At 32.6% G+C, this 21,112-nt stretch overlaps 4 protein-coding genes across 4 annotated transcripts in view; 2 read left to right on the top strand and 2 right to left on the bottom strand.

Annotated features, from left to right (window-relative positions):
• LOAG_16403 (CBR-LAM-2 protein) overlaps positions 1-7,729 on the top strand; it is a gene marked incomplete at both ends in the record, with an annotated part of 15,929 nt that extends 8,200 nt beyond the window's left edge. The window contains 15 exons of the mRNA XM_020449055.1: positions 740-870; positions 2,291-2,397; positions 2,848-3,041; positions 3,422-3,506; positions 3,707-3,865; positions 4,252-4,364; positions 4,584-4,722; positions 5,224-5,408; positions 5,576-5,731; positions 5,911-6,025; positions 6,228-6,427; positions 6,652-6,810; positions 6,897-6,996; positions 7,162-7,259; positions 7,562-7,729. Of these exons, the coding sequence (XP_020307511.1) occupies positions 740-870; positions 2,291-2,397; positions 2,848-3,041; positions 3,422-3,506; positions 3,707-3,865; positions 4,252-4,364; positions 4,584-4,722; positions 5,224-5,408; positions 5,576-5,731; positions 5,911-6,025; positions 6,228-6,427; positions 6,652-6,810; positions 6,897-6,996; positions 7,162-7,259; positions 7,562-7,729 (2,109 nt within the window). The remainder of the gene's footprint in view (positions 1-739; positions 871-2,290; positions 2,398-2,847; positions 3,042-3,421; positions 3,507-3,706; positions 3,866-4,251; positions 4,365-4,583; positions 4,723-5,223; positions 5,409-5,575; positions 5,732-5,910; positions 6,026-6,227; positions 6,428-6,651; positions 6,811-6,896; positions 6,997-7,161; positions 7,260-7,561) is intronic.
• Positions 7,730-10,116: 2,387 nt separating this feature from the next.
• LOAG_05301 (hypothetical protein) lies at positions 10,117-11,751 on the bottom strand. The gene is made up of 4 exons (XM_003140838.2): positions 11,575-11,751; positions 11,039-11,131; positions 10,615-10,725; positions 10,117-10,307 (listed from the first exon to the last, which is right to left on the bottom strand). The coding sequence occupies exons 1-4, from the start codon at positions 11,731-11,733 to the stop codon at positions 10,131-10,133; spliced, it is 540 nt and encodes a 179-aa protein (XP_003140886.1). The 5' UTR covers positions 11,734-11,751; the 3' UTR covers positions 10,117-10,130.
• An 868-nt stretch (positions 11,752-12,619) lies between these two features.
• LOAG_05300 (hypothetical protein) lies at positions 12,620-15,299 on the bottom strand (the record flags this gene model as incomplete). Its single annotated transcript, XM_003140837.1, has 7 exons — positions 12,620-12,797; positions 13,200-13,304; positions 13,638-13,810; positions 13,922-14,089; positions 14,339-14,449; positions 14,553-14,778; positions 15,247-15,299. The coding sequence occupies 7 exons, from the start codon at positions 15,297-15,299 to the stop codon at positions 12,620-12,622; spliced, it is 1,014 nt and encodes a 337-aa protein (XP_003140885.1).
• Positions 15,300-15,593: 294 nt separating this feature from the next.
• On the top strand, positions 15,594-19,666 carry LOAG_05299 (acetyltransferase; the record flags this gene model as incomplete). Its single annotated transcript, XM_003140836.1, has 10 exons — positions 15,594-15,848; positions 16,003-16,209; positions 16,524-16,667; positions 17,004-17,276; positions 17,481-17,606; positions 17,793-17,953; positions 18,150-18,282; positions 18,694-18,891; positions 19,060-19,152; positions 19,493-19,666. The coding sequence occupies 10 exons, from the start codon at positions 15,594-15,596 to the stop codon at positions 19,664-19,666; spliced, it is 1,764 nt and encodes a 587-aa protein (XP_003140884.1).
• Between the last annotated feature and the right edge of the window lie 1,446 nt (positions 19,667-21,112).

Here is a 21,112-nt window from a genome sequence, read left to right as displayed (position 1 = left end):
ACACACACACACACACACACACACACACACACACACACACACACACACACACACACACACACACACACACACACACACACACACACACACACACACACACACTACTCTTCGTCAGAAGCACAAGTTGTAGACATGTACGGCGACATTTATATATATACAGAGAATATGTTACTTTACTCTTTATATTCGAGTACAAATCTATGCAAAAGAATAATTACATCAGTTGGTCACTTTCCGGATATCAGATAAACGGATTTAAACGGTTGACCAATACCTGTTATACACTGATGCATGCATTTCTATCAATTTCATTTATATAATTGTTATGACATTCTATGAAGGTTAAAGAATGAGAATTTCTCATTCTATTCAGATTTCAGGAAATTACATTTCTAATCCTTTTTCCCTTTTCTTTCTCGAATAAATAAACGGAAATAATGAAAGTAAATGTAAGAGTTGGTGAAAACTCTTCTCGAACATTGTTATCATCAAATGAACATATAACAAGTTGCTAATTTTTTATTAACATTTCTCTATGAAATTGTTTGATCTGATCACAATCTTTTTCATGTTCATCCTATTAACATTAGTAACTTATAAACCTGAATATGATTAGGGATTAAGATCGGATGATATCGGAATAATTTGATTTTAACATGAATCGCATATAAAATTCAGCAACCGTTTACATCCATCTTTAAAATGGATGGAAAAATAAATAAATTGCCTTTTATTTTAGCCTGGATACTTCAATCTAACATCCGGAAGTGGCTGCCAAGAATGTAGCTGTGACGTTCTTGGTAGTGTCAATAGCACCTGTGATGTGCTAACCGGGCAATGCTTGTGTAAACCTGGTGTGATGGGTCGCAGGTTGGTTTTCTTTTCCTTTTTTTTTTGAAATTCCGTCTTCTACTTATTTTTCATTTGTCATCAGATTTACTGTCACTTGATTGGTTCGGTTTTTTGAAATCAATTTTTTAATCAAATCAAAGTGTTCCTAAAAAAGAGTTGTAAAAATTATAAAATTTCGAAAAAAATAAAATTTTGGACAATTATAGGAAAAAGTATTTTACTTATAACAAAGAAAAGGATTGAGAGCTTTGCTTAGGATTCAACCGGTAATGTGAAAATATTGCAGTATCGATGAAAAGTATCAAGTTTTATTCGTAGAGAATTCTGTCAAATTTATCTCGAAAGTCCTTTCAATTGGACTCAATAATTCCCATTTACAAAGAATCTCCCTTATTTCTTTCTGAATTAATGAGTTGATAATAGAAGTAGAAGTTGTAGAAATTTCAACCTTGTCAAAAATACTCATCATCCATGGATTAGATTTATAAATCTTCAGATTGATAGTAAATTAACAACAGTTAAAATCAGATACCGAATTTGAAGTGATCTAAGGTTGCATGAAATCAAAAGATTTCAAGATACTGTTAACCATTTCATTCAATTCAATTTCAATCTTCCGATAATAAAAGATGTAGAAACCGGACATATAGTTGTCATAATTCATTTTCATATAATCCTCATGTCATCTTCAAGCTATCACCATTGGTCACTTAGTGCAATATTTTCATTCTTTGCAAGAAAATATTTCATGAAAATGCAAACTTATTTGTGGCACTTCCAACTTTTTTAAACTTTTCAATATCTAAGCATTACTTTCATAGAGGAAAACAGAGATTGGATGGAGTTTCTCTCCAGCATTCCTGCTAATATTATGTGTCGTCGTGAGATGCAATCGTTGCTGATATTTTAAAACAAAAAAGAAAAAAAAAACTGCGAAAAGTGCAATGTGAAGTTCAAAGACTGGTGCAGAATTTAAACTTTTTTTTCTTTTTCTTTTTTTTTGTTTCGTAGCTTCGTCGTTTTGGCAAAAAAGAAAAAATGAGATTGTAGCTAATGATATTTCTAACTTTTTCATTTTTTTAAGAATTATTCCTTCCTAAATTCTAAATTTAAATAAATAATGTGTCAACTAAATTACACTTGTTATTAGAGCCTATAAAATGTATTTTTTCGCTTCCGAATATTATCACAAGTGATGATGTTCGGGAAATTTTGTAATTATATGCATATGTTATTTAATTAAGAAGTAAGAATTTTTGCAAATTTTTTTAAAAAATGATTGGATTTCTTTTTAAAAAGCAAATTAAGAACTGTCCAATTTTATGATTAATTTTAAAAGTTTCAATGACTAATTTTGAAAAAAAAATTTTCGTTTATTTTATAAATTTTAACTTTTATCATAAATGGGAATGGATAAAAAGTAAAAATTCAATTTCAGATGTGATCAATGTGAACCACAATATTACGGTTTCGGGATAGATGGTTGTGAACCATGCGACTGTGAAGTTATTGGATCGGAATCACCACAATGCGATGTTATCACTGGTATGTTTACTGTTACTTCATTATTAGCAATTAAGGAATGATTATGGATTTTCACTGATTGTGGATTTTAATATTTGGGATGTATATGTATTAATTAATAACTTTAATCACTGTTATTAGTAATTGATAGTTGACTTATGTTATAATCAGTGTTACATAGATCGTCGTTTGTGGTACTATCATATCTGAACGATTAATTCTAAACTTGAAATCAAGTTGGCACACTTTTACAACATAATTTCTTAAATTTACGGTTTTATTTCGCTCAAATTAAAATTTCTTTAGTGCGCCGCTACTCTTACAGGTCATAAAATTATGATGAGAAAATTCTAATTTAACTATTCTAATCTCTACTATTACTACTACTGCTACTTCTATGATCAAAAGTGAGAATCTGACAGATATTTTAAGTTCTTGATCGAAATCATTCCATTCAAAGCTACATTTCAGGTCAATGTTTGTGTCGTAATCATATCGAAGGACGACGTTGTGATCATTGTATTGAAAATCGTTACAATCTTCAAGCTGGTTGTTTACCTTGTGATGATTGTTATGCATTAACACAACGTCGTGTACATACATTCAGAAATGATATTGGTGTATTGGAGGAGACTTTGAAGGAAATTATCGAAAATCCTGCACCGGTTATTATAATTTATTAATTTATATTTTTTTAACCATCAGTTGTCAACCCAGCTAAAGACTGTTTTAATGAAAGGATTGTTGAAACTCTCATTTATCGGGAAACATTCCTTTTTCAGTACAATTTTTGAATTTTTTGATCGTATTTTAAATTAATAAAGTGATTGTTCTGCTATTAATTCATTCATTAGTGATGTTAATTGCTATCATATAATGGACAATATAGTTTAAATTGCTAGAAGAGTTTATATAATGTTTCAATGCAAGATGTCAAATTAGGTACTATGATAGAAAATAAGTTAAAATTGGATAGTTATTCAAAATTTTTTTTGTTAAAAAATTTACTAAACAATTTTTCTGATAAAAAAGTGCCCTACTGCAGGTTGACGATGTGGAATTCGATAATTATGTCAAAACTGTCGGTGCTGAGGTCGAGGATTTGGTTGGTGTCGTAAAGAAAAAATTAGGTAAATTAGGGATTAATTTACTTTGTTCTTATTTATGAATTAGTGACATATTAAACATTTTAGATATGACGGAACATCTAACGATGGCGCAATTATCCATTGTTTGGAATGTACATGTTTTAAAATTATGTATTTTTTAAAAATACATAATTTTGCAAAATTTCGACATTTTTTGCAGGATGATTTGAGGGAATTTTCAGCTGGTGATGATTCGCAAATTATTGAACAGGTGAATACGGTTAGGAGTGATCTGAAGAATGCATTGAAATTATTAAGTTCAGTTGATGATATCATCAGTAAAGCAGATAAGAAAGCCGCTACCATAGATGAAACATTGAAACAGTGGAATGTGATCAAAGGTTATCCTTGAATAATTAATCAAATTAATTCATTTAGTTAATATTTTGTTTATTTTGAAAATTGTTTTAATAAATTTACGTTTTATCAATTAATTGATGAGTAGTAATGTATTTTGATGTTTTAATATTTTTCTTTTTTTGTAGACAAAGCATTTGAATAGAAAAGCCATTTTAGAGTGGAACTAAAATAATTCATTAATTGTCAATTTACACCCGGATATGCATATTCTTCTAAAGTTTCATTGTTTGTGCTTTAAAAAGAGTGCTAAGATTGAATAGATTGAGGATAGGCAAGAATTTTTCTTTTTGGATTAAAAAGGAAAAGTATCTTTCTTGGCTACCTTTCTCTTTCTTAAAATAGCTTATATTAAAATTAAAATTTACAGATCGAGCACGAAGTGATTTAGAAAATGCGTTATATTATTTGGAAACTGAGGGACAAACACAGTGGGAATTGGCGCAAGAAGCATCTCGAAAATATGGTGAACAAAGTCAGCAGGTATTTTTTATATTATTTGAAGAACTTTTTTAAATTTTTTCGAAATTACATCCTTGCAAATGAATTCTCTTTTAGGAGGTGCACATTGAAGTGCAAATGGTCACATGATATCACTAAAGGGTGTAATTGTATTTGAATGATTGGCTGTCATTTTTCTATCTTATTTTTATTAATTTTTAATATTTCTCAGAAAGAAAAAAAGAAAGAAACTCTTTTCAGTTATCGGAAATAGCGCAAGAAGCAAGGAAATTAGCTGAACAACAGGAAAATCGCAGTATCGAAATTGAAGCATTAGCTGAAAAGATTGCAAATACCTCTAAACAGGCGCTTGTTGAAGCGAAAGAAGTGATCTTTGGAGGTAAAAATTAAATAAAGCGCATGTGATGTTATTGATATGAACGTTAATTGAAGTCATTGATCTGATATTATGATTGTTTTAGAGATAGAGGTAATGTGTATGTTGCATTTGAAGAAACGTTATCAGTAATGATTGGATCTTTTTTTCAGCTGTGATATTGTCAATTAATTACTTCAGTTAAGGAACATTTAAGGATTCCTATAGGATTACTGTTTACGTTATTCGAAGCAGTAGGTTTCACGCTGATTGCAAAGTTATGACGGATACTTCAGTTGTTATATCCTAACATTTCGTACTATTACTATTCGTCGGCTATCAAATCATTTAATTTGATCGATTAATAATTTGATATTTGGTTAGAAGCATATTGCAGAAAATACTCGACATTATTTTCCTTTCATTAATATTATCGAACCATTATCACTTTAATAAAGTGATATGAAAATGGATTTCACAAGTGTGATAGCAAAGAGTTAAATTTTAATATTTAAATTTATCTAGGTGATGCTACTAGCAAAGAAATTGCAATCATGATGGAACGTTTGAATGCAACCGAGAAATTGTTGAACCAAACTCGCAAACTTGCTGAGGAACAATTAGCGGAAGCGGATCGTGCATACAAAATAGCTGCAGAAAGTTTAACAACTGTTGATGGTCTACGATTACCGAATATTGATCCACAACAAGTTGATATTTCATGTTGCAAATAATTAGGGTTAAATAAGTCTAGTTCATGATTGATATCGTACTTCGCAATTACTGAGAATCGAAAAGTTTTTGACTTCTCGAGTTTAAATTTTCGATTAAATATTGGTTTAAAAGATGATATTTGATATTTCTTAGTTAATATTAGATTGAAGAAGAAGCGAAACGAGTCGCAGATGATGCTAAAGCCACAGCTGACAATGCTAAGGAACAGGCGACTGCTAACAAAGAATTGATAGACGAAGCAATACAGTTAATTGCTGAAGCAAAATATGAATTGCAAAGGGTTCAGGACCAACAAAAAGTAAATTATTTATACCGTAGTTGATTCCACTTCGATGCTCATTTGTGATCTGGTGCAGTATTTGTAATCTGTACAATGTTTGTGACCTGTACAGTATTTGTGATCTTATAATCTTTAAATGCAGGATTATGGCTTGTCATTTAAACATTCAGCATATGGAAAAGATATAAATTATCTAGGTTTCGGATGAATTACTGGCTGACGTGGATGCTGCAAAGGCCCGTACAATGGAGGCTGTTTCGCTTGCGGAAAGTACGCTAGCGGAAGCGCAACATACGCTGGAAATACTGAATGGTACATGTGCTTCAAATTTTGTTCATTTTTCAGCTTATTTTTGTACTCTTTTTTCATATTAACCATTTTAACTTAAATTTTTACAAACTGATCACTATGTATGCTTTGTCGTATTTTTTTTTTTTTTTTAATAAAACGAACAGTGAACTAGTAAAGATGTAAAGTAAGAAATGAAATCATAATATTGAATGTATCACTTCAGATTTCCAAGAACGAGTAGATGCAAGTAAATCAGAAGCAATCGAAGAATTGAGAAATCTGAATGAGATCAAGAAAGAAATTGCTTTGGCTGAGGAGACAACTCGAGAAGCTGAAAATGCTATTGGCAATGCAAAAAATGATGCACAGATGGCGGAAAAAATTGCTTTACAAGCTGAAAAGGAAGCTAAAAGTATCAGCAAGGTATATATATATATATGTATTTGTTTTTTTTAAAAGTTCATTCATCTGATATCGTAATCTCAAAGGGAAAGCACTTTTATCATGCTTTTGATCGCCCGAAATACGAATTTGAGATATTTAACATGCGGAACATCTCTCTTAGTTATATCGTTTACATCCCATTGCGGACATTGTTCAGGTAATATTATTTTCATGAATTATCCAAGGGTTGTGTTTTTTTTTAGGAAGCGTATGAATTACGAAATCAAACTCAGGGCGTGCGCAAAACTGCAGAGCAATTAAAGTCAAGTGCCGATCAACTGGTGAATGATGTCAAAGAGACCGGTACAACAATGGAGGATTATAGACGACAAGCTAGTAGCGATAAAGCTCGTGCTTCTGAGGTATGCTTTGGACAATTTTCTTTCATTATCATATGATAAAAAGTGCACAATTTTACTTTCAAATTTCACTGATAAAATTATTTAAGGCAGTTCAAAAAGCTCAGCTTGCCGAAAAAGCTGCTGAAGGTGCGAACAAAACCATCAGCGAGGCGCAGGACAGTCTAAGAAGTATTATTAATCAACTCCGTAAGTACAATTTCAATGATATTTCATAGTTAAATTTGAAATCATTGATCATTCGCTATCAGAAAAACAGCGAATAGAAGTTACAAAGTAAACAAATCAAGAAGTGCGAATTAGAAAATCCAAAAAAAAAAAAAAAGGTTTGCAAATTACATCTCTTCATTTTAGATTCGTTAGATGGTGTGAATAGTGAAGAACTGGATGAACTGGAAAAACAGCTGAATCAAGCAGAAGAATTGTTAAAAAGTGCTGACTTAGATAAACAGGTGGGGTGATAATGTTTATTGAAATTAGGCAAAGAAACGCTACTGTTTTTCATTAATATCTCATGAATTTATAATTTTACTTAAAAAGTTTTCTTTTTTTAATTTGCTGATAAGATTTAAATTTATTTGAGCAATCAGTATCTTTCCTTTCTTCCAATGCATTTTAATTCTTTTCATCTAAAGAGCCTTGTAAGGTAAAATAGGTTTCTTATTCGGTTTCTCATTCTTCTTTGTTCTGATTTCTTTTTCTCAGTTAATCGCTTGACTTCATCTGAATTAACTAAATTAATTAATTTTTGTAGGTATCATTACTCAAAGAACAGAAAATTGAGCAGGATCGTACGATAACGCAATTTAAAAATGAAATCGATACTTTGAAAGACGAAGTGCAAAATCTTGAAGAAATACGTGATTCATTGCCGAACAAATGCTTCAATGTAATTAATTTGGAACAAGAGGGACACAAATAGAAATGAAAGTGGACGAAAAAAAAGAAGGTCAACATCCTGAAACGTTTGTTTAGGAAATCGAATGTTAGAGGACGACGTTTTAATCACATCGATCTCATTTGTTAGTCTCTCACTCCTCTCCTTCCGGAAAGTAATCATGAAAAAACAGCGTACTATAAAGTTTTTAATCATTCTTCCGGTGGAGAAATGTAATATTTCTTTATTTTGAATTTTATGGAAGCTGAAGTTGTAAGCAAAATTAGGCGAGGAAATGGGTTTGAAAAAAATGATGAGACTATTCGGCATTTCCAGAGCATTATTCTAAACGTTACTGGGGCTGAGATATTAGCTCAATCCCGATCCGATCTATTCTTTCATCGTTTTTCTCTGCAATTTACTACTCAAATTTATCAAAAAATTTCTTTCCTCATTTCATTTGCTTTTTTTTCGAAGTTAGAAAGAAATAATTTAAAATTATAGCTTGGATAAATAATTTATATATTCAATTTCTCATTGTTATTTACTGTTATTCTTGTTGTTTTCATCCTTTAGCTCCTTTTATGCGTAATTTTCCAATTTTTGATTGTTTTAGAAAATTGAATTAGTGAACAAAAAATGTTCTAATAATGGAAATTTCGGCTATCTTCAAATTTCAAAACACTGCCATAATTTTCCCCTTAAACTTTTTTTGCATTCAAAATATTATTTATATCATTATTTTTTCCAGAAATATGATTCTGCTTGTTGTAAAATTCGATACTATTTTAATTTTCTTCGTTTACTGATGACAACAAATAATGTTTTAATTTTAGTTCTTCTATATGATTGCTTGGCGTCAGGGAATTTTCTTCTTACAGAGAGGTAAAAGAAATTGTGGAGCCAGTTCATGGACCTCGGAATTTTATTTCCCGAGAAATAGTTGGTCTGAATTCAACACTTAATTTTCTCACCCCAAAATTTGCAGATTTTTGCAGACTAAAAATTCGAAAAATTAGTTGAAATTCCCAAGCAATCTGTTAATAGTTTTCTTTTTCTCATCGGTAGTATATTATGTCAATTAATTTAATCAATAATTTTCTTTCGAATCCAGCTCTATCAACTGCCCTATGTGTATAAAATAAAACTCTCCTCATCCCTAGTTCATTCATAGTCTCACATCATCATCATTATCATCATCATCATCACCATCATCATCATCATCATCATCATCATCCTCATTTTTCTTCATTTGTTTCTTAATTAAACAGTAATTGCTTATCACTTTGCATTATCATCATCGTATTTAATATTTGTATACCGTGCCTTTTTTCTCGATTATAAACGTTTTTTTCAATTAAAATTCTGAAATTATTCTAGATCAGTTCGCCCGTCGACTATGCAAATTTCTTTTTTAGTCTCAAAGCTTGACTTCTTTAATGAGAAAAACAGTTAGTAAAGCTATCCCCTTACATTTCATATTCAGTTGAATTATACTAAATTTGTCACATATGTGAAACATTAATTGAACTCCATCACTCACCTGTCAAGAATTTCTTTGCTGACTACTGTGACTAGGAATGGTTAGTTTTCAACATTAGCCCCATGACATATGAAACTACTCGGTCCTGCGGATTACTGGTGGGATTCCTGGAAGTGTTCGATTTCCCTGACCATATTACAGGTATTACCTGATGCTTCGACTCTTTCTTCTCTTCATGCTTTTTCCTTTTCCGTTGCTCGACAGCAGTATTTTAGTTTAGTAACAATTTGATTTCTCTGTTTAAAAAGATGGGTGAAATTCATGACAAAACTGCCCGATACTCTATCGATCTTTTTACGCTTTTTCTTATACTTTGTTATGGAACAAAAATCAGAATTGTAAAACAATACACGCCTCGATTCCTTTGTTTTTGTTTTAGTTTAGTCTGCTTTATTTCATTTCACTATATGATATGATTAAAATGCGTTTTTTCTCACTGAGTAACAAGCATTCATTTGAGAAAGTTAAGAAATATTCGGGACCTGTATTTTTTGAGTAAATCCAGCCACACCAAATATCGAGTGATATTAAATTCAAATAATAAATTCCCTGTTACTTTATCAGAGACACTTTTAAGAAATCCTAGGAACTGTTTGTGTTTTGTACGAACACACTTTACAAGAAAATTCCTGAAGAAACTCCGATTTAATGAATTTTGATTTTTTTGATTTTGATTCTCTTTCAAGATTTTTTTGACTTTGACTTTTTCTTCTTTTTTTCTGATTTTGATTCTACAAAAACTTTCTTTTTTGATTTTGATTTTCTAGTTCTACCGTAAAATAGCCGTGACGTCCCTTTCTCCAACTTAAATAAATGGAATGAATTCCATTTCATATTTCATATTTTTATATTCCTAAAAAAAGATAGTAAAATGTTACTCTGACATTACTCCGAGCACTAACTTTACTCTGAATCAATAACAGTGTCAATAAAATAATCCAATTCATCATCAGTTTTTACACCTTGGAAGCGTGCAACAACTTGACCGGATTTCATTGCGACAACAGTGGGTACGGAACGCACATCATAATCCATTGCCACATCTGCTGCATAATCGACATTCACCTTTGCTAGCTTAATCTGAAACATACTGACAAATAAGTTGAACAGATCCTTATGCGGCACTGTAATTAATCAATCAAAATTTTAAATAAAAAATAATGTCAAATCCAAATATGTCTTTGAATGAGTAAACGTCATGTAGAGTAGACTCATTATTGCTGCATGTTTTGGTAAGCACTTTTTTTTTTGTCATCACCAAAGATAATTTTCACAGATTCATAACGATGTGTTTGAACCACACCATATCCTCCGTTGAAATCAGATAATCTGTTATGTTCATGACAACTGAAACACTTGAAGATCTACTTCATGTAACATCACTTACATTTCCTTCGCGGCTAACAACTTTGGCTTCGATTCGCGGCCCCAACATTTTACATGGCCCACACCAATCAGCATAAAAATCTACGAGCACTGGGACAGAAGAGTTCATAACCTGTAAAAGTAGTATGATACAAATGATTCCTCATTCCACTTCGAAATACATTTCGCAAAACGTCCCGACAACTTTACAGATATTCATATTCTATTAAGAACATGAGCTTAACGATGATTATGTTTTTTATTGGAGGGCAATTGAACAAAATACGGCTGGCTTTAGCTAGTCATCTATTCTTCTGAAAATCCTTAAAGTACAGAATATCCCGGAGAATTCGCAAAGACTATTTGCACTCAGTCTCTCTATGAAATCTGTTAATCAATAAGACGAAACATACTAAGCAATAAAAAGTCAATGTAGAAAGTAATACCTTTTCCGTGAAATCTTCTTCGTCTTCAACATTAAAGATGACCGCCGATGACTCGTCATTACAGAATCTTCGAAAGAGTACGGAATTCTTTGGCTAGAAATGGTTAACCTTGAAATATGAAGATGGAAATCAGAAACATGGAAAATTAACGGAGCTACAAAATACCGTCTTGCGCAGACAATAACTTGTACTATCCATTCCTTGCTATCTTCAAACATTGGACGTATAATTTCTCATTCCATGTATCTGATCTAATATAGACAGTGGGAAAGTGAATTTCTTTTGTCAGCGATTAGGCCATATTTTCCAAACTTGGACAAGAATTCTTTTGCCAACTGAAGTTGACGCATGATATGGTGGGTTAAATGGAACAGAGTAGTATGTGGCATAGAAAGTCAGCACAGCAAAAGAAAATGTGGAACAGGAAGTGGATGGAATAAAAAAAAAGAAAAAACTGTGATGCAAAGAGAGAATGGAACAAGAGAACTGTGGAATGCGTGCGACAGTCTTGCAGATTGGCAACATTAAAAACGCACGATGAGTCCATTATTGATTCGCAATCTTTGCAAAGGTATTTTGATTAAACGTGTCGGAAATGAAGAAATGCACTGTATGTTTGATGATGCGACACATCGGCTGAGGAACAACTTATGCATACGATACAGCTGCGGATGTGTCCGTGAACCCGTCAACATTTCATTTGACCTGCAATTAAACGACCTGCGAGTCATGCTTAGGTAGAACTGATTTCGATCATATTGTTTATGTGTTAACATTAAGCTTAGTCAGATCTACAATCCTCATATAAGCCGCCATGCTTAAAACAATCCTTACCGCAGCATAAAACTTGCAACACCCCAACAGAAACCAATCACATGTCACTGCAAACATCGGCCAACCGTAAGATGTCACCGTTGGATTGCATAGAGTATTAGGGAGGGTTTTTCAGGAGGGGAACGGTGATGGCCGGTGTAAATTCAGGTAAACCTCAATCTGACAAATAGACCAGGCTTATAATAGGAAAAGATAGTCCTTTCTATTTGACATAAGATGTATTGTGGCTATTCATACAAAGTGAACATATTGCATTTTTCAGTACAAAGGATGACCTTTGCAACTGTAACCCAATTGATATCAACTTTTTTTCTTATCATTCTAATCTTCTTATCACATAATGTAAACATTAGGTTAGGTTGTATTTTATCAACTACTCATTCCCTATACCATCCCAATGTTATGCCATTTAGACGGTTGATTGTTACTGTCCCAGAAACATTTATGGTGTGCCGGATAATCAAGTACTCGATGAAGGTGAGTAGTAGCTTGCTGTACTAATCCATTCATATTGCTCAGACTTAGTTATTGTTAACCCCACCTATCCCAGACTTTCATGTTTTGCAATATTCTGATTGCCAAAGTTAACCAGTTATTTTGATCTTAGTTTACTTTGCCTCGCTATAATTTAATCACAGAGTCGATAAATTTTATTAATTCTTTAATTCGATAACACAAACCACAAAAATAGTCATATCACAGTGACAACAAAATTTGAGTCACTACTGATAGTGCTCATCCATTCATCTAATCGTCTTGTTTATCATTTCTTCTTAGATCTCCATGACGTTCACTAGATGTAGTGCTGCTATCGCTTAACATATTCGTTTCTTGCATGTCGCTATTTTCGATATGAAGTTGATGATCAATTCGCTTCGTTATTTTAAAGATGGCTTCTTCCGCTTTCAAATGATGATGCTTCCATCTGAAATGCATTCAGGAAATTAAATTGGTAAAAAGCTGAATGGTGTTTCTTTTTCCCTCGATAACTAAAAAATGTTAAAATTTTCTTAGAATCAAATAATCAGAGAGGCAAAAGAATGCTATCCAATATACTCTCCATTAATTATTGCATTGACGGCTCTATCGTCACGACCACAAGAACTGTCTTAAGAAGCCTATTTTCCATTTTGCGGTGAACGTTTTGTTGTGTATATAGATTCAGATTAGCTTATTGTCGAGCAACACTTATCATTTATCAACAAACAGTTTGAATAAACTTTTCCGATGCATTCATCTACCGATAAATTAGGAAGTTCGGCTTTCAGCAGACTTACTATCATATTCGCGCCGTAATCTATTATCTCAAAATATTTTTCCAACTTACTTCCCAAATCGTTCAAATGCATGTCGAAATTCTTCAGCACTCGGATTTTGCTCATTCAGTAAATTACAGAAATATTTGAAGACTTTTTCCATGTTGAATATATAGCTGCAGGAATGCATTTAGTCAAGAGTCCTAATTTTTGGTTTCAGACATTTTTTCTTTATTAAGACGATGGTGAGGATCTCTTCACGAGGAAAGTAGTAATCTGGTTAACTGTGACATTTGACACTCACCAACTCTTTCAAACAACTGATGAAATTCGGAGAACTATTACTTCTTTTCTTTGGAAAATTTAACTATGCATTTCTGATGGTTCATAAAGATACCCTGCATGAAATTTGTAACTTTTTTGTATACTATACTGGTTTTTGCAGTCCTTATGCTTTAAAATCCGTTTTAGTTCATTATTTATTAACTTTCAAAATTGAAAGCATGTACCATTGAGGGTCACGATCGAACGCTCGGCATGTGATGTATGCAACTGTGCGTAAACCACATGACCACATATCATCTTGTTTTTCGATTGCAATTTCATATCGTACTTTCACTCCGTCAGGCGATGATACGTGTTTGAACATATTGAAAATCTGTTCGGCTAATCCACGATTTAACTAAAATTTATTGAAATTTCAAAGCTGCACTTATTAAAATGTTGTACAGCTTGCCACAAGCTTCCCTATAGTTTGAAAATAAGATTGGGAAACTTTAAATTAATAGCCTACCGCATCCCTGGCTTTTTTACTAGAGGTGGCAAGAGAGTCAAATACGACCACGGTATTATCAATAAGAGTTCGTTCAACCAATACATAGTGTTCACGTTTTTGATCCAAAAGAATCTGAAGGACCGGTTTGCTACCAGTTATGAGTCTATCCAGGTTTTGTGGATCCAGCTGAAAAAGATTTTGCTTCTTATTTTGAGCGAAAACCTCTTATCTTGGGAAAGCATTAGAAACATCAGGTAGTTGCAATAGCGAAATTAAACTTTGCTAAATTTTTGTAGGGGAGTTCTGTATAAAGCAAAAGAAGTTCAACAATGCTGACCTTTACAGAAATTTGGGAAAAATAAAATCTGTGCACTGAATATTTCAGCTGATCTTACTAATAATGCAATGATTCAATGAACGATAATCAGCTCTTACTGCAATGTACTGAATGGCAAGCATGCCATCAAACCGATTCCGCAGTGCTGTGTTCAACTTATCACAATATTCGTTGATTAAATCATCCGCAATCCGTTCTCCATAGTTTATCTAATCAGCAATAAGTTTTTAGTTCAATTTAATTCAGTTTGATTTAGTTGGAAGATGAATCCATATTTTTTTTTCGTAATAATTACATATTGAAGTAAAGTACTTCTTCATTGTGTACTCGTCTTTTTGTTCTACTTGTCCAACTTTTTTCGGTTCCACCGGTTATCCGGATTTCATCCTTTTCCTTCACGACCTCATACTCATTTTGAGAATCTTCCTGAGTGAGTGCTGTTGGGCTAACAATGATGGAGCTATCATTATCAGTTGGTGGAGCACATGTAAAAATTAGCGATGGTAAGCTTTGACATGTTCCAATATCTGACACTAGCCTGAAAAGTTTTGCGAAATTGAAGCATCTTATTAACACGTCAGAAACAAAAACTTTATTTGAAAAAAAAGTGGAAAATTTTCGTCATAAAAACAAGTTTACTGTCAACGTTAATGTTAATGTAAGGAATAAAGCTAATTATTTTCAACATACGTTTAATTATATACTTCTAGCCTAATATGGAATGAAACTGACGGCATGAAATAATTACTTCACTGCCATGTTTCTATGTGGAAATTTAGAATACTGAAAAGATATTTATTTATACCAAATCTGTAAATATGGATATAAAAGGAGAGAGTACAACGATAAACAGACACAGCCTAATCGATGTCAAGGGCCTAATTGCTAGTATCATAAGTTTATCTCAAAATTTGAATGAAAAACTCCTTTGGACGGTTCTGCAGCTACTCAGTAGTAATAGATAAAAATGCCCGCTCTCCTATTTCTCCCAGAGAAAGATACTCACGATGACATCTCCGTATTTCTGTCATCATTCGGCACGCCATCCTCCACCGTCATCTCCCCGGATATGAGCACAAGCAAGATGAGAACAACTCCTCTAACCAACCAATTCCCTATTACACAATATCAAACAATAACATCACAACCTGCTAATTCATCTAATTATACCTATTCAATATCATGTTGCAATCTAAGAAGTAAATCTTCGTGCGTCTTTTTGAGTACTGTAGACTATGTATTTAACTGTATTTTGTTTTGAACTCTAATTAAGCGTGTGCTTGATGATTGGCATGTGGTTCGTCGTGAATTATTTCGATGATATATAAGATTTGAAGGGAATTTTATTTCAAGATGATAGGATGTGAAGTAACGTTTCAAGATTTTGATGCGTCGAAGGATGAGGACTTGTTAACACAATGCCATTTGTTATGTCGTGAAGTATTCTCCCAGGAGTATGGTCTCAAGGAATTACCGGGCATTGATGGGGAGGATGAGGATAGTAGACAGATTGTGGCTCGATGTATAGATAGCGATTCAATAATCGCTACTTGTCGTTTACGTCTCATGCAGCCATATGTCAAGCTGGAGCAAGTTGCTGTCCGCAAGGTATATTTCACTTTTGCTGCTATTTTCAGTTCCGGAAAGGAATAATTTTGATAATTTTACAATACCCCTTAATTTGATTCCGATAAAATATCTAATTGATTTCGAAAAGATAAATGTTTTCGAAGTAGTCTTTGTTTTCTTTAATACAATAAAGAAAATTCTTCGCTTTCTTTTTTTTCATGATTGGCGAGGACGAGCTATTGGGCATCGTATATGTCGGCGTGCTATCGAGTTAGCAGAATATCTGTATGATAAGCAAGTTCTGGTAACATATTCACAGCATAGTACTGTGAAATTTTACGAACAACTTGGATTCATGGTGGTATCAAGCGAATTTTTGGATGCTGGTATCTTACATAAGGTATTACTTCTGTACTATTTTTAGTGTATCTGATTTACCATAGAACGTCGTTGTTAAAAGGTGATATGAGTACTTACCTCTCAGCACACACTTTCAGTACATTCAGTTATTGTGTCAACATTGGAAGACACATTGCCCTTTTCTAATGCTGAAAATGTCAGTCCCGATAATGATGGGATTGAAATATGTTGATTCGAATCGATAGATTTGAAAAGTGACTTCGTTTTGAATATAATCGGCGATAACTTTAATAATATGCTTTTTTTTCTATCTTCTGTACAATTGTGTTAGTTAAAGTTATTGATTTTTTCCAGACGATGTTTTACCCTCCGCGTCGAAATAAGCTGCCTACATTGCATTTATGGGGATTGAGCAATGCTAAACATAAAAATACACCAGGTGAATGCTTTGACCCAGCCGTTATGGAGAGGATAAAAGAAACTATTATATCATTCAAGGTTGATTGTTTTCGTGGCCGACACATATTCAGTTTTCAGTTGGCATTCGTTTTTGTGAATTCGTGATTTTTTTTAGTAGATTCATAGTTAATCTTCCACGAAACCTTTAATGTTTAATTATTAACATCTACTAACTAACAGGCTTAGTTAGTAGATGAGGTTCACTCACATTTTTTTATGACCAACATAAACTAAATATCTGAGTTTTGTTGTACTTTAAAATTTTTTGAATGCATTATTCTAGCACTTGGCGGTTACTCACATGGCAAAATAATCTTTTTATAACTTAGATTGCCAATGTTGTTTTTTCAATGAAATATATGCAGACAGGTTTAGGAGCAAAATATCCCTAGATTGGTGCATCTGCAGCACTTACCAGACGAATATGTCGTTGGTCGTTCGCTAATTCGAATTTACAAAGAATGCGCCCAGGCAACACTAGCAAAGAATTTCACACGGAGTAAACAACTAGAAAAATTTCTAATGTCGATAGCTTGGGAAAAATTAAATACTGGCCATTATGGAGAGGTTGATGAAGCTTGGAGAGTTTTTTACGCAGTCATTATGATGTGCAGAGCTGTACGTTTGAAATTTGAGGAGCGAATACAGGTGACCGTTTTTGTTTTTGTAGTAATACTGCTATATGCTGATCTACTTTTAGTGGTGCCAACTGTGCTTGATAAAATAATGGTAATATTTGAACAACCGACCCTTACTTTTTAATATTATGGAGTGTACTAACATAAATGTTTTATGATGTATATTTTGTTATCTACTGATCAAATATATGTATTTCTTAAGACATTCATATAGGAAGCTCTTTATGCTTGTGATACTGGTTTAATAATGGGTCGTGACATCGATGGTTTTGCGTTATCGAACTTCGCTCATCATTTGCATTCTTCTTTATCAGAGCCGTCAGCCCCCGTCTCTTTAAAGGTAAGTCATCAGCTAATCGTTGTAAGAACTAATAAATATGATTTGTGAATTAATAAATATGCATAATTGATTTAGCAACTCTTTATGAAAAATCAAATTTTTATTTGAAATGCTCAAAAATCAGACATTCAGGTCAGTTTTTCTACAAATGGTCAAATCATGTTATTTACGCATTCTTTTTTACAGACACAAAAACTTTTGCAACCGCCATCTCTCTTACCGAACTCAGTTTATGTTGATGTTTGCGAGCTCCCTTCGTTTGAAGAAATGTTGAAGATTATAGAAAATCAAAAACCAGTGATCATAAAAGGACTTGTAGATCAATGGCCTGCATTTAGAAAATGGAAGTAAGGCTCATGGGTTGTCTGAAATGCTCCTCTATAAGAACATATTTGTTCTGTTTCTACGTTTCGAAGTTCGGCATATTCATCGTTGTTTTGCAGAAGCTTTGAATCTTAAAAAAGCAAATTTACGATTTCTTTTATTATCTCCCAGTGTGTTACTGTTGTGTTACTTATTACCTAACTCTGGTTTTCCTTTCAGCTTCTCTTATTTTAACGAAGTTATTGGTTATCGTACGGTTCCTATTGAAATCGGTAGCAGTTATGCAGATAACGACTGGAAACAAGTTTTAATGACTTTTCGTGATTTCATTGAAAAATTCATAGAGTGCGAGGTGTGATATATTTTCAGTTTACTTGTGGTTTTTTTTCAAATTTAATGGAATTTGTGTCTTTTTAAACTTGGATAGTATCTGGAATATTGAAGCAGCCTATGTGAATGCTTGATTGTTACTATTTCTTCCTTTTTAGCACGCTAATAATAACTTATGATAGAAACTGGTACGGTTTGTAATACTTGTGGTACTAGATACAAGGAAGTTATTTACTATTCATTGCGACGAGTAAAATGAGATATAGCAAAAGAAATGTTGCCATAAATTGAAAATCAAGTATCTGTGATCGATTAAAGTTGTGTTGAAAATACTAGAAGCTTCAAGTCCATTGCATTTTTAGTGTTTGTTAAGAAAATTATAATCCCCAAATGTTTGTAAAAATAAATTTAAATGATTTAATGAGATTTGCAGAGTTCAGATGGACCGGGTTATTTGGCACAACACCGCTTGTTTGATCAAGTTCCAGAACTTCTGGATGATATTATCATCCCGGACTACTGTGCATTTGGGGAAGACGGAATTGACAATGTTGATATGAATATTTGGATTGGGCCAGCGGGGACTGTATCACCTTTACATTTCGATCCAAAAAGTAACATATTCTGTCAGGTAATTTGTCAATACTGTTTGTGATAAGTTTCTAATTTCTCATTTCGCTTGTATATTTCTACAAATTAATGGTAACTTTTATCTCAGCTTGAAGATAATTTTTTTGTTTGGTAAGGTTTCATGAAGTATGCAGTTTCTACAAGAGTGGCTAAGAATTTTAATATTTAGGTAGTTGGTCGGAAATTTTTACGAATAGTATCTGCAGTTGAAACCGAAAACGTCTACCCTCGAGAAGATGGGATTTTAACCAACACCAGTCAGGTTTGCATTCGCATTTATTGTTTCTTCCTTTAGGAATAGAATTACCATATAGTTTCATTTTCATTCCTACTTATAGTAAGCTTATTAATGAATCTATGCGTTATTCACAGTTTTCGCAGTGCGTGACTGTTTTGCAGATTAGTAGTTGGCTTGCATATTAACCATAATATTAGAAGTATTCCAAATAGGTTTTAGTCATGAAAGTTTTCTTGGAGGAGGACATTGCTTTTATAAAGGCAATTATTGAATCTTGTATTCTTTGAAAGTTGATTATTTTGATTTCAGAAACTAAAAAACATTCAGCAAAATTTTAAGGTATATAACGTTTAGTGATTTTCAGCTCGATATACGATATCCGGATATAACGAAATTTCCACGTTTTCGCGAAGCTCATGTCTTTGACTGTATATTGTGTGCTGGTGAATGTTTGTTTATACCAGCTGGATTTTGGCATTATGTCCTTGCACTTGATCCCAGTATATCTGTGTCTTGCTGGTTCACTACCAAATCATAAACTTTTATAATGAAAATTTTCTTTTGTGCATAGAGTTGCAGTTTTACTTTATCCATCATGTTTTTTTATAACGGAAGGGAGGACTGAAACAAAGGTAGCATTGTATTTAAATTTTAATTTTTTAGAAAAGGACTGCTTAATAAAAAGTGAAGCTAATGGGACCTCCGTTTCTTAATGATGTGTTAGAAATTTTCAGGATTGGCATTATAATCATATGAGTTCGTTATTAAGATTTATTATTTATGACTTCTTGATAAAAAGCAAAGATGCAATAAATATGGCATGTTCTGATATTCTTATAAGCTCTTGAACACAAAGAAAAACTTCCGTTTTATAAAATGCCTACTCGAATTTCATGTGGAAATTAGTATATCAAGTCATGTTCGTGGTAGACTGGTTCATGGCGTTGGTTGGACTAAATGCATTTAATATAGTTCCCTTTGGTTGATCCAAGGTCAAAGTAATAGTCATTTCTATGAGGATCGGAATCGCAGTACATCATAGCGCTAAATTTTTTTTTCATAAGTGGATAATCCAGCTTAGATATGACTACTAACAGGCGATTGAGGAGAAGATGGATTTTGTTAAGGTTAAAAGAAGATGAGAGATTATCCGAAGCTTATTGGCTGGTTGATCAGTAAAAAGATCAGTTTATGTGAAATCATGTTCACTAGTTCAATGGACCTTCAAATAATGTTCATGAATCCGAATTGGTAAATTTTTATTCAAATGAAAGCAATAATAAGGTTGCTTCTTAACTAATGTCATTAAAAATTTGTGACATTTGACTATTTGAATTTTACTTTGAAACAGTAAATCCTAAATGGTATTGTCATGTATAAAATAGAAATGTCTATTTGCAGAAATTATGCTATAAATTTCAATATTATCGTAATTTTTCATTAAATTTCAGTTTCTTTTAAACCTTTTAGACTTAAAACGAACGATTGAGAATTGAAATAGCCTATATCTTTAGGGATACTTTCATTCTGATAAAAATTTACAGATTTTTTTTTTAATATACATATTAAGTCTATTTCAAATGAGAGTATCCGAGAAATATGTAACATGTTGTAGGTAAACTACCTTTGTAAACACAAACTGATAAGTAATCAATATAGATATATCAAGAAAAGAAAAATGAAAATATGATAAAGATTTTTTGAATTTTTTTTTTCCATTTTTGTATGTTAGATTCAGTGAACAATTGATGATCATTCCCTGCTGTGAACTGTGAGAATGATTGATGAATGAACCTGTTTGCCAGGTATATTTTTGTTGCTTATCCTGATACATTAAATTTTTAAATGCTGAAATGAAATATACACACGTCCTCGTTTATTTTTTCTATATGGCATCTACTTTTCCATTCTTCACTCTTCAATCCATATCCTTTCCCTCTTCTTACTCTTTTCTCTCTCTCTCCCTCTCTCTCTCTCTCTCTTC

The sequence above is a fragment of the Loa loa genome, assembly GCF_000183805.2.
Source record: "Loa loa unplaced genomic scaffold supercont3.2, whole genome shotgun sequence".
Classification (NCBI taxonomy): Eukaryota; Metazoa; Nematoda; class Chromadorea; order Rhabditida; family Onchocercidae; genus Loa; species Loa loa.
Note: the sequence above shows the minus strand (reverse complement) of the source record. Positions and strands in the feature narration are given on the sequence as shown.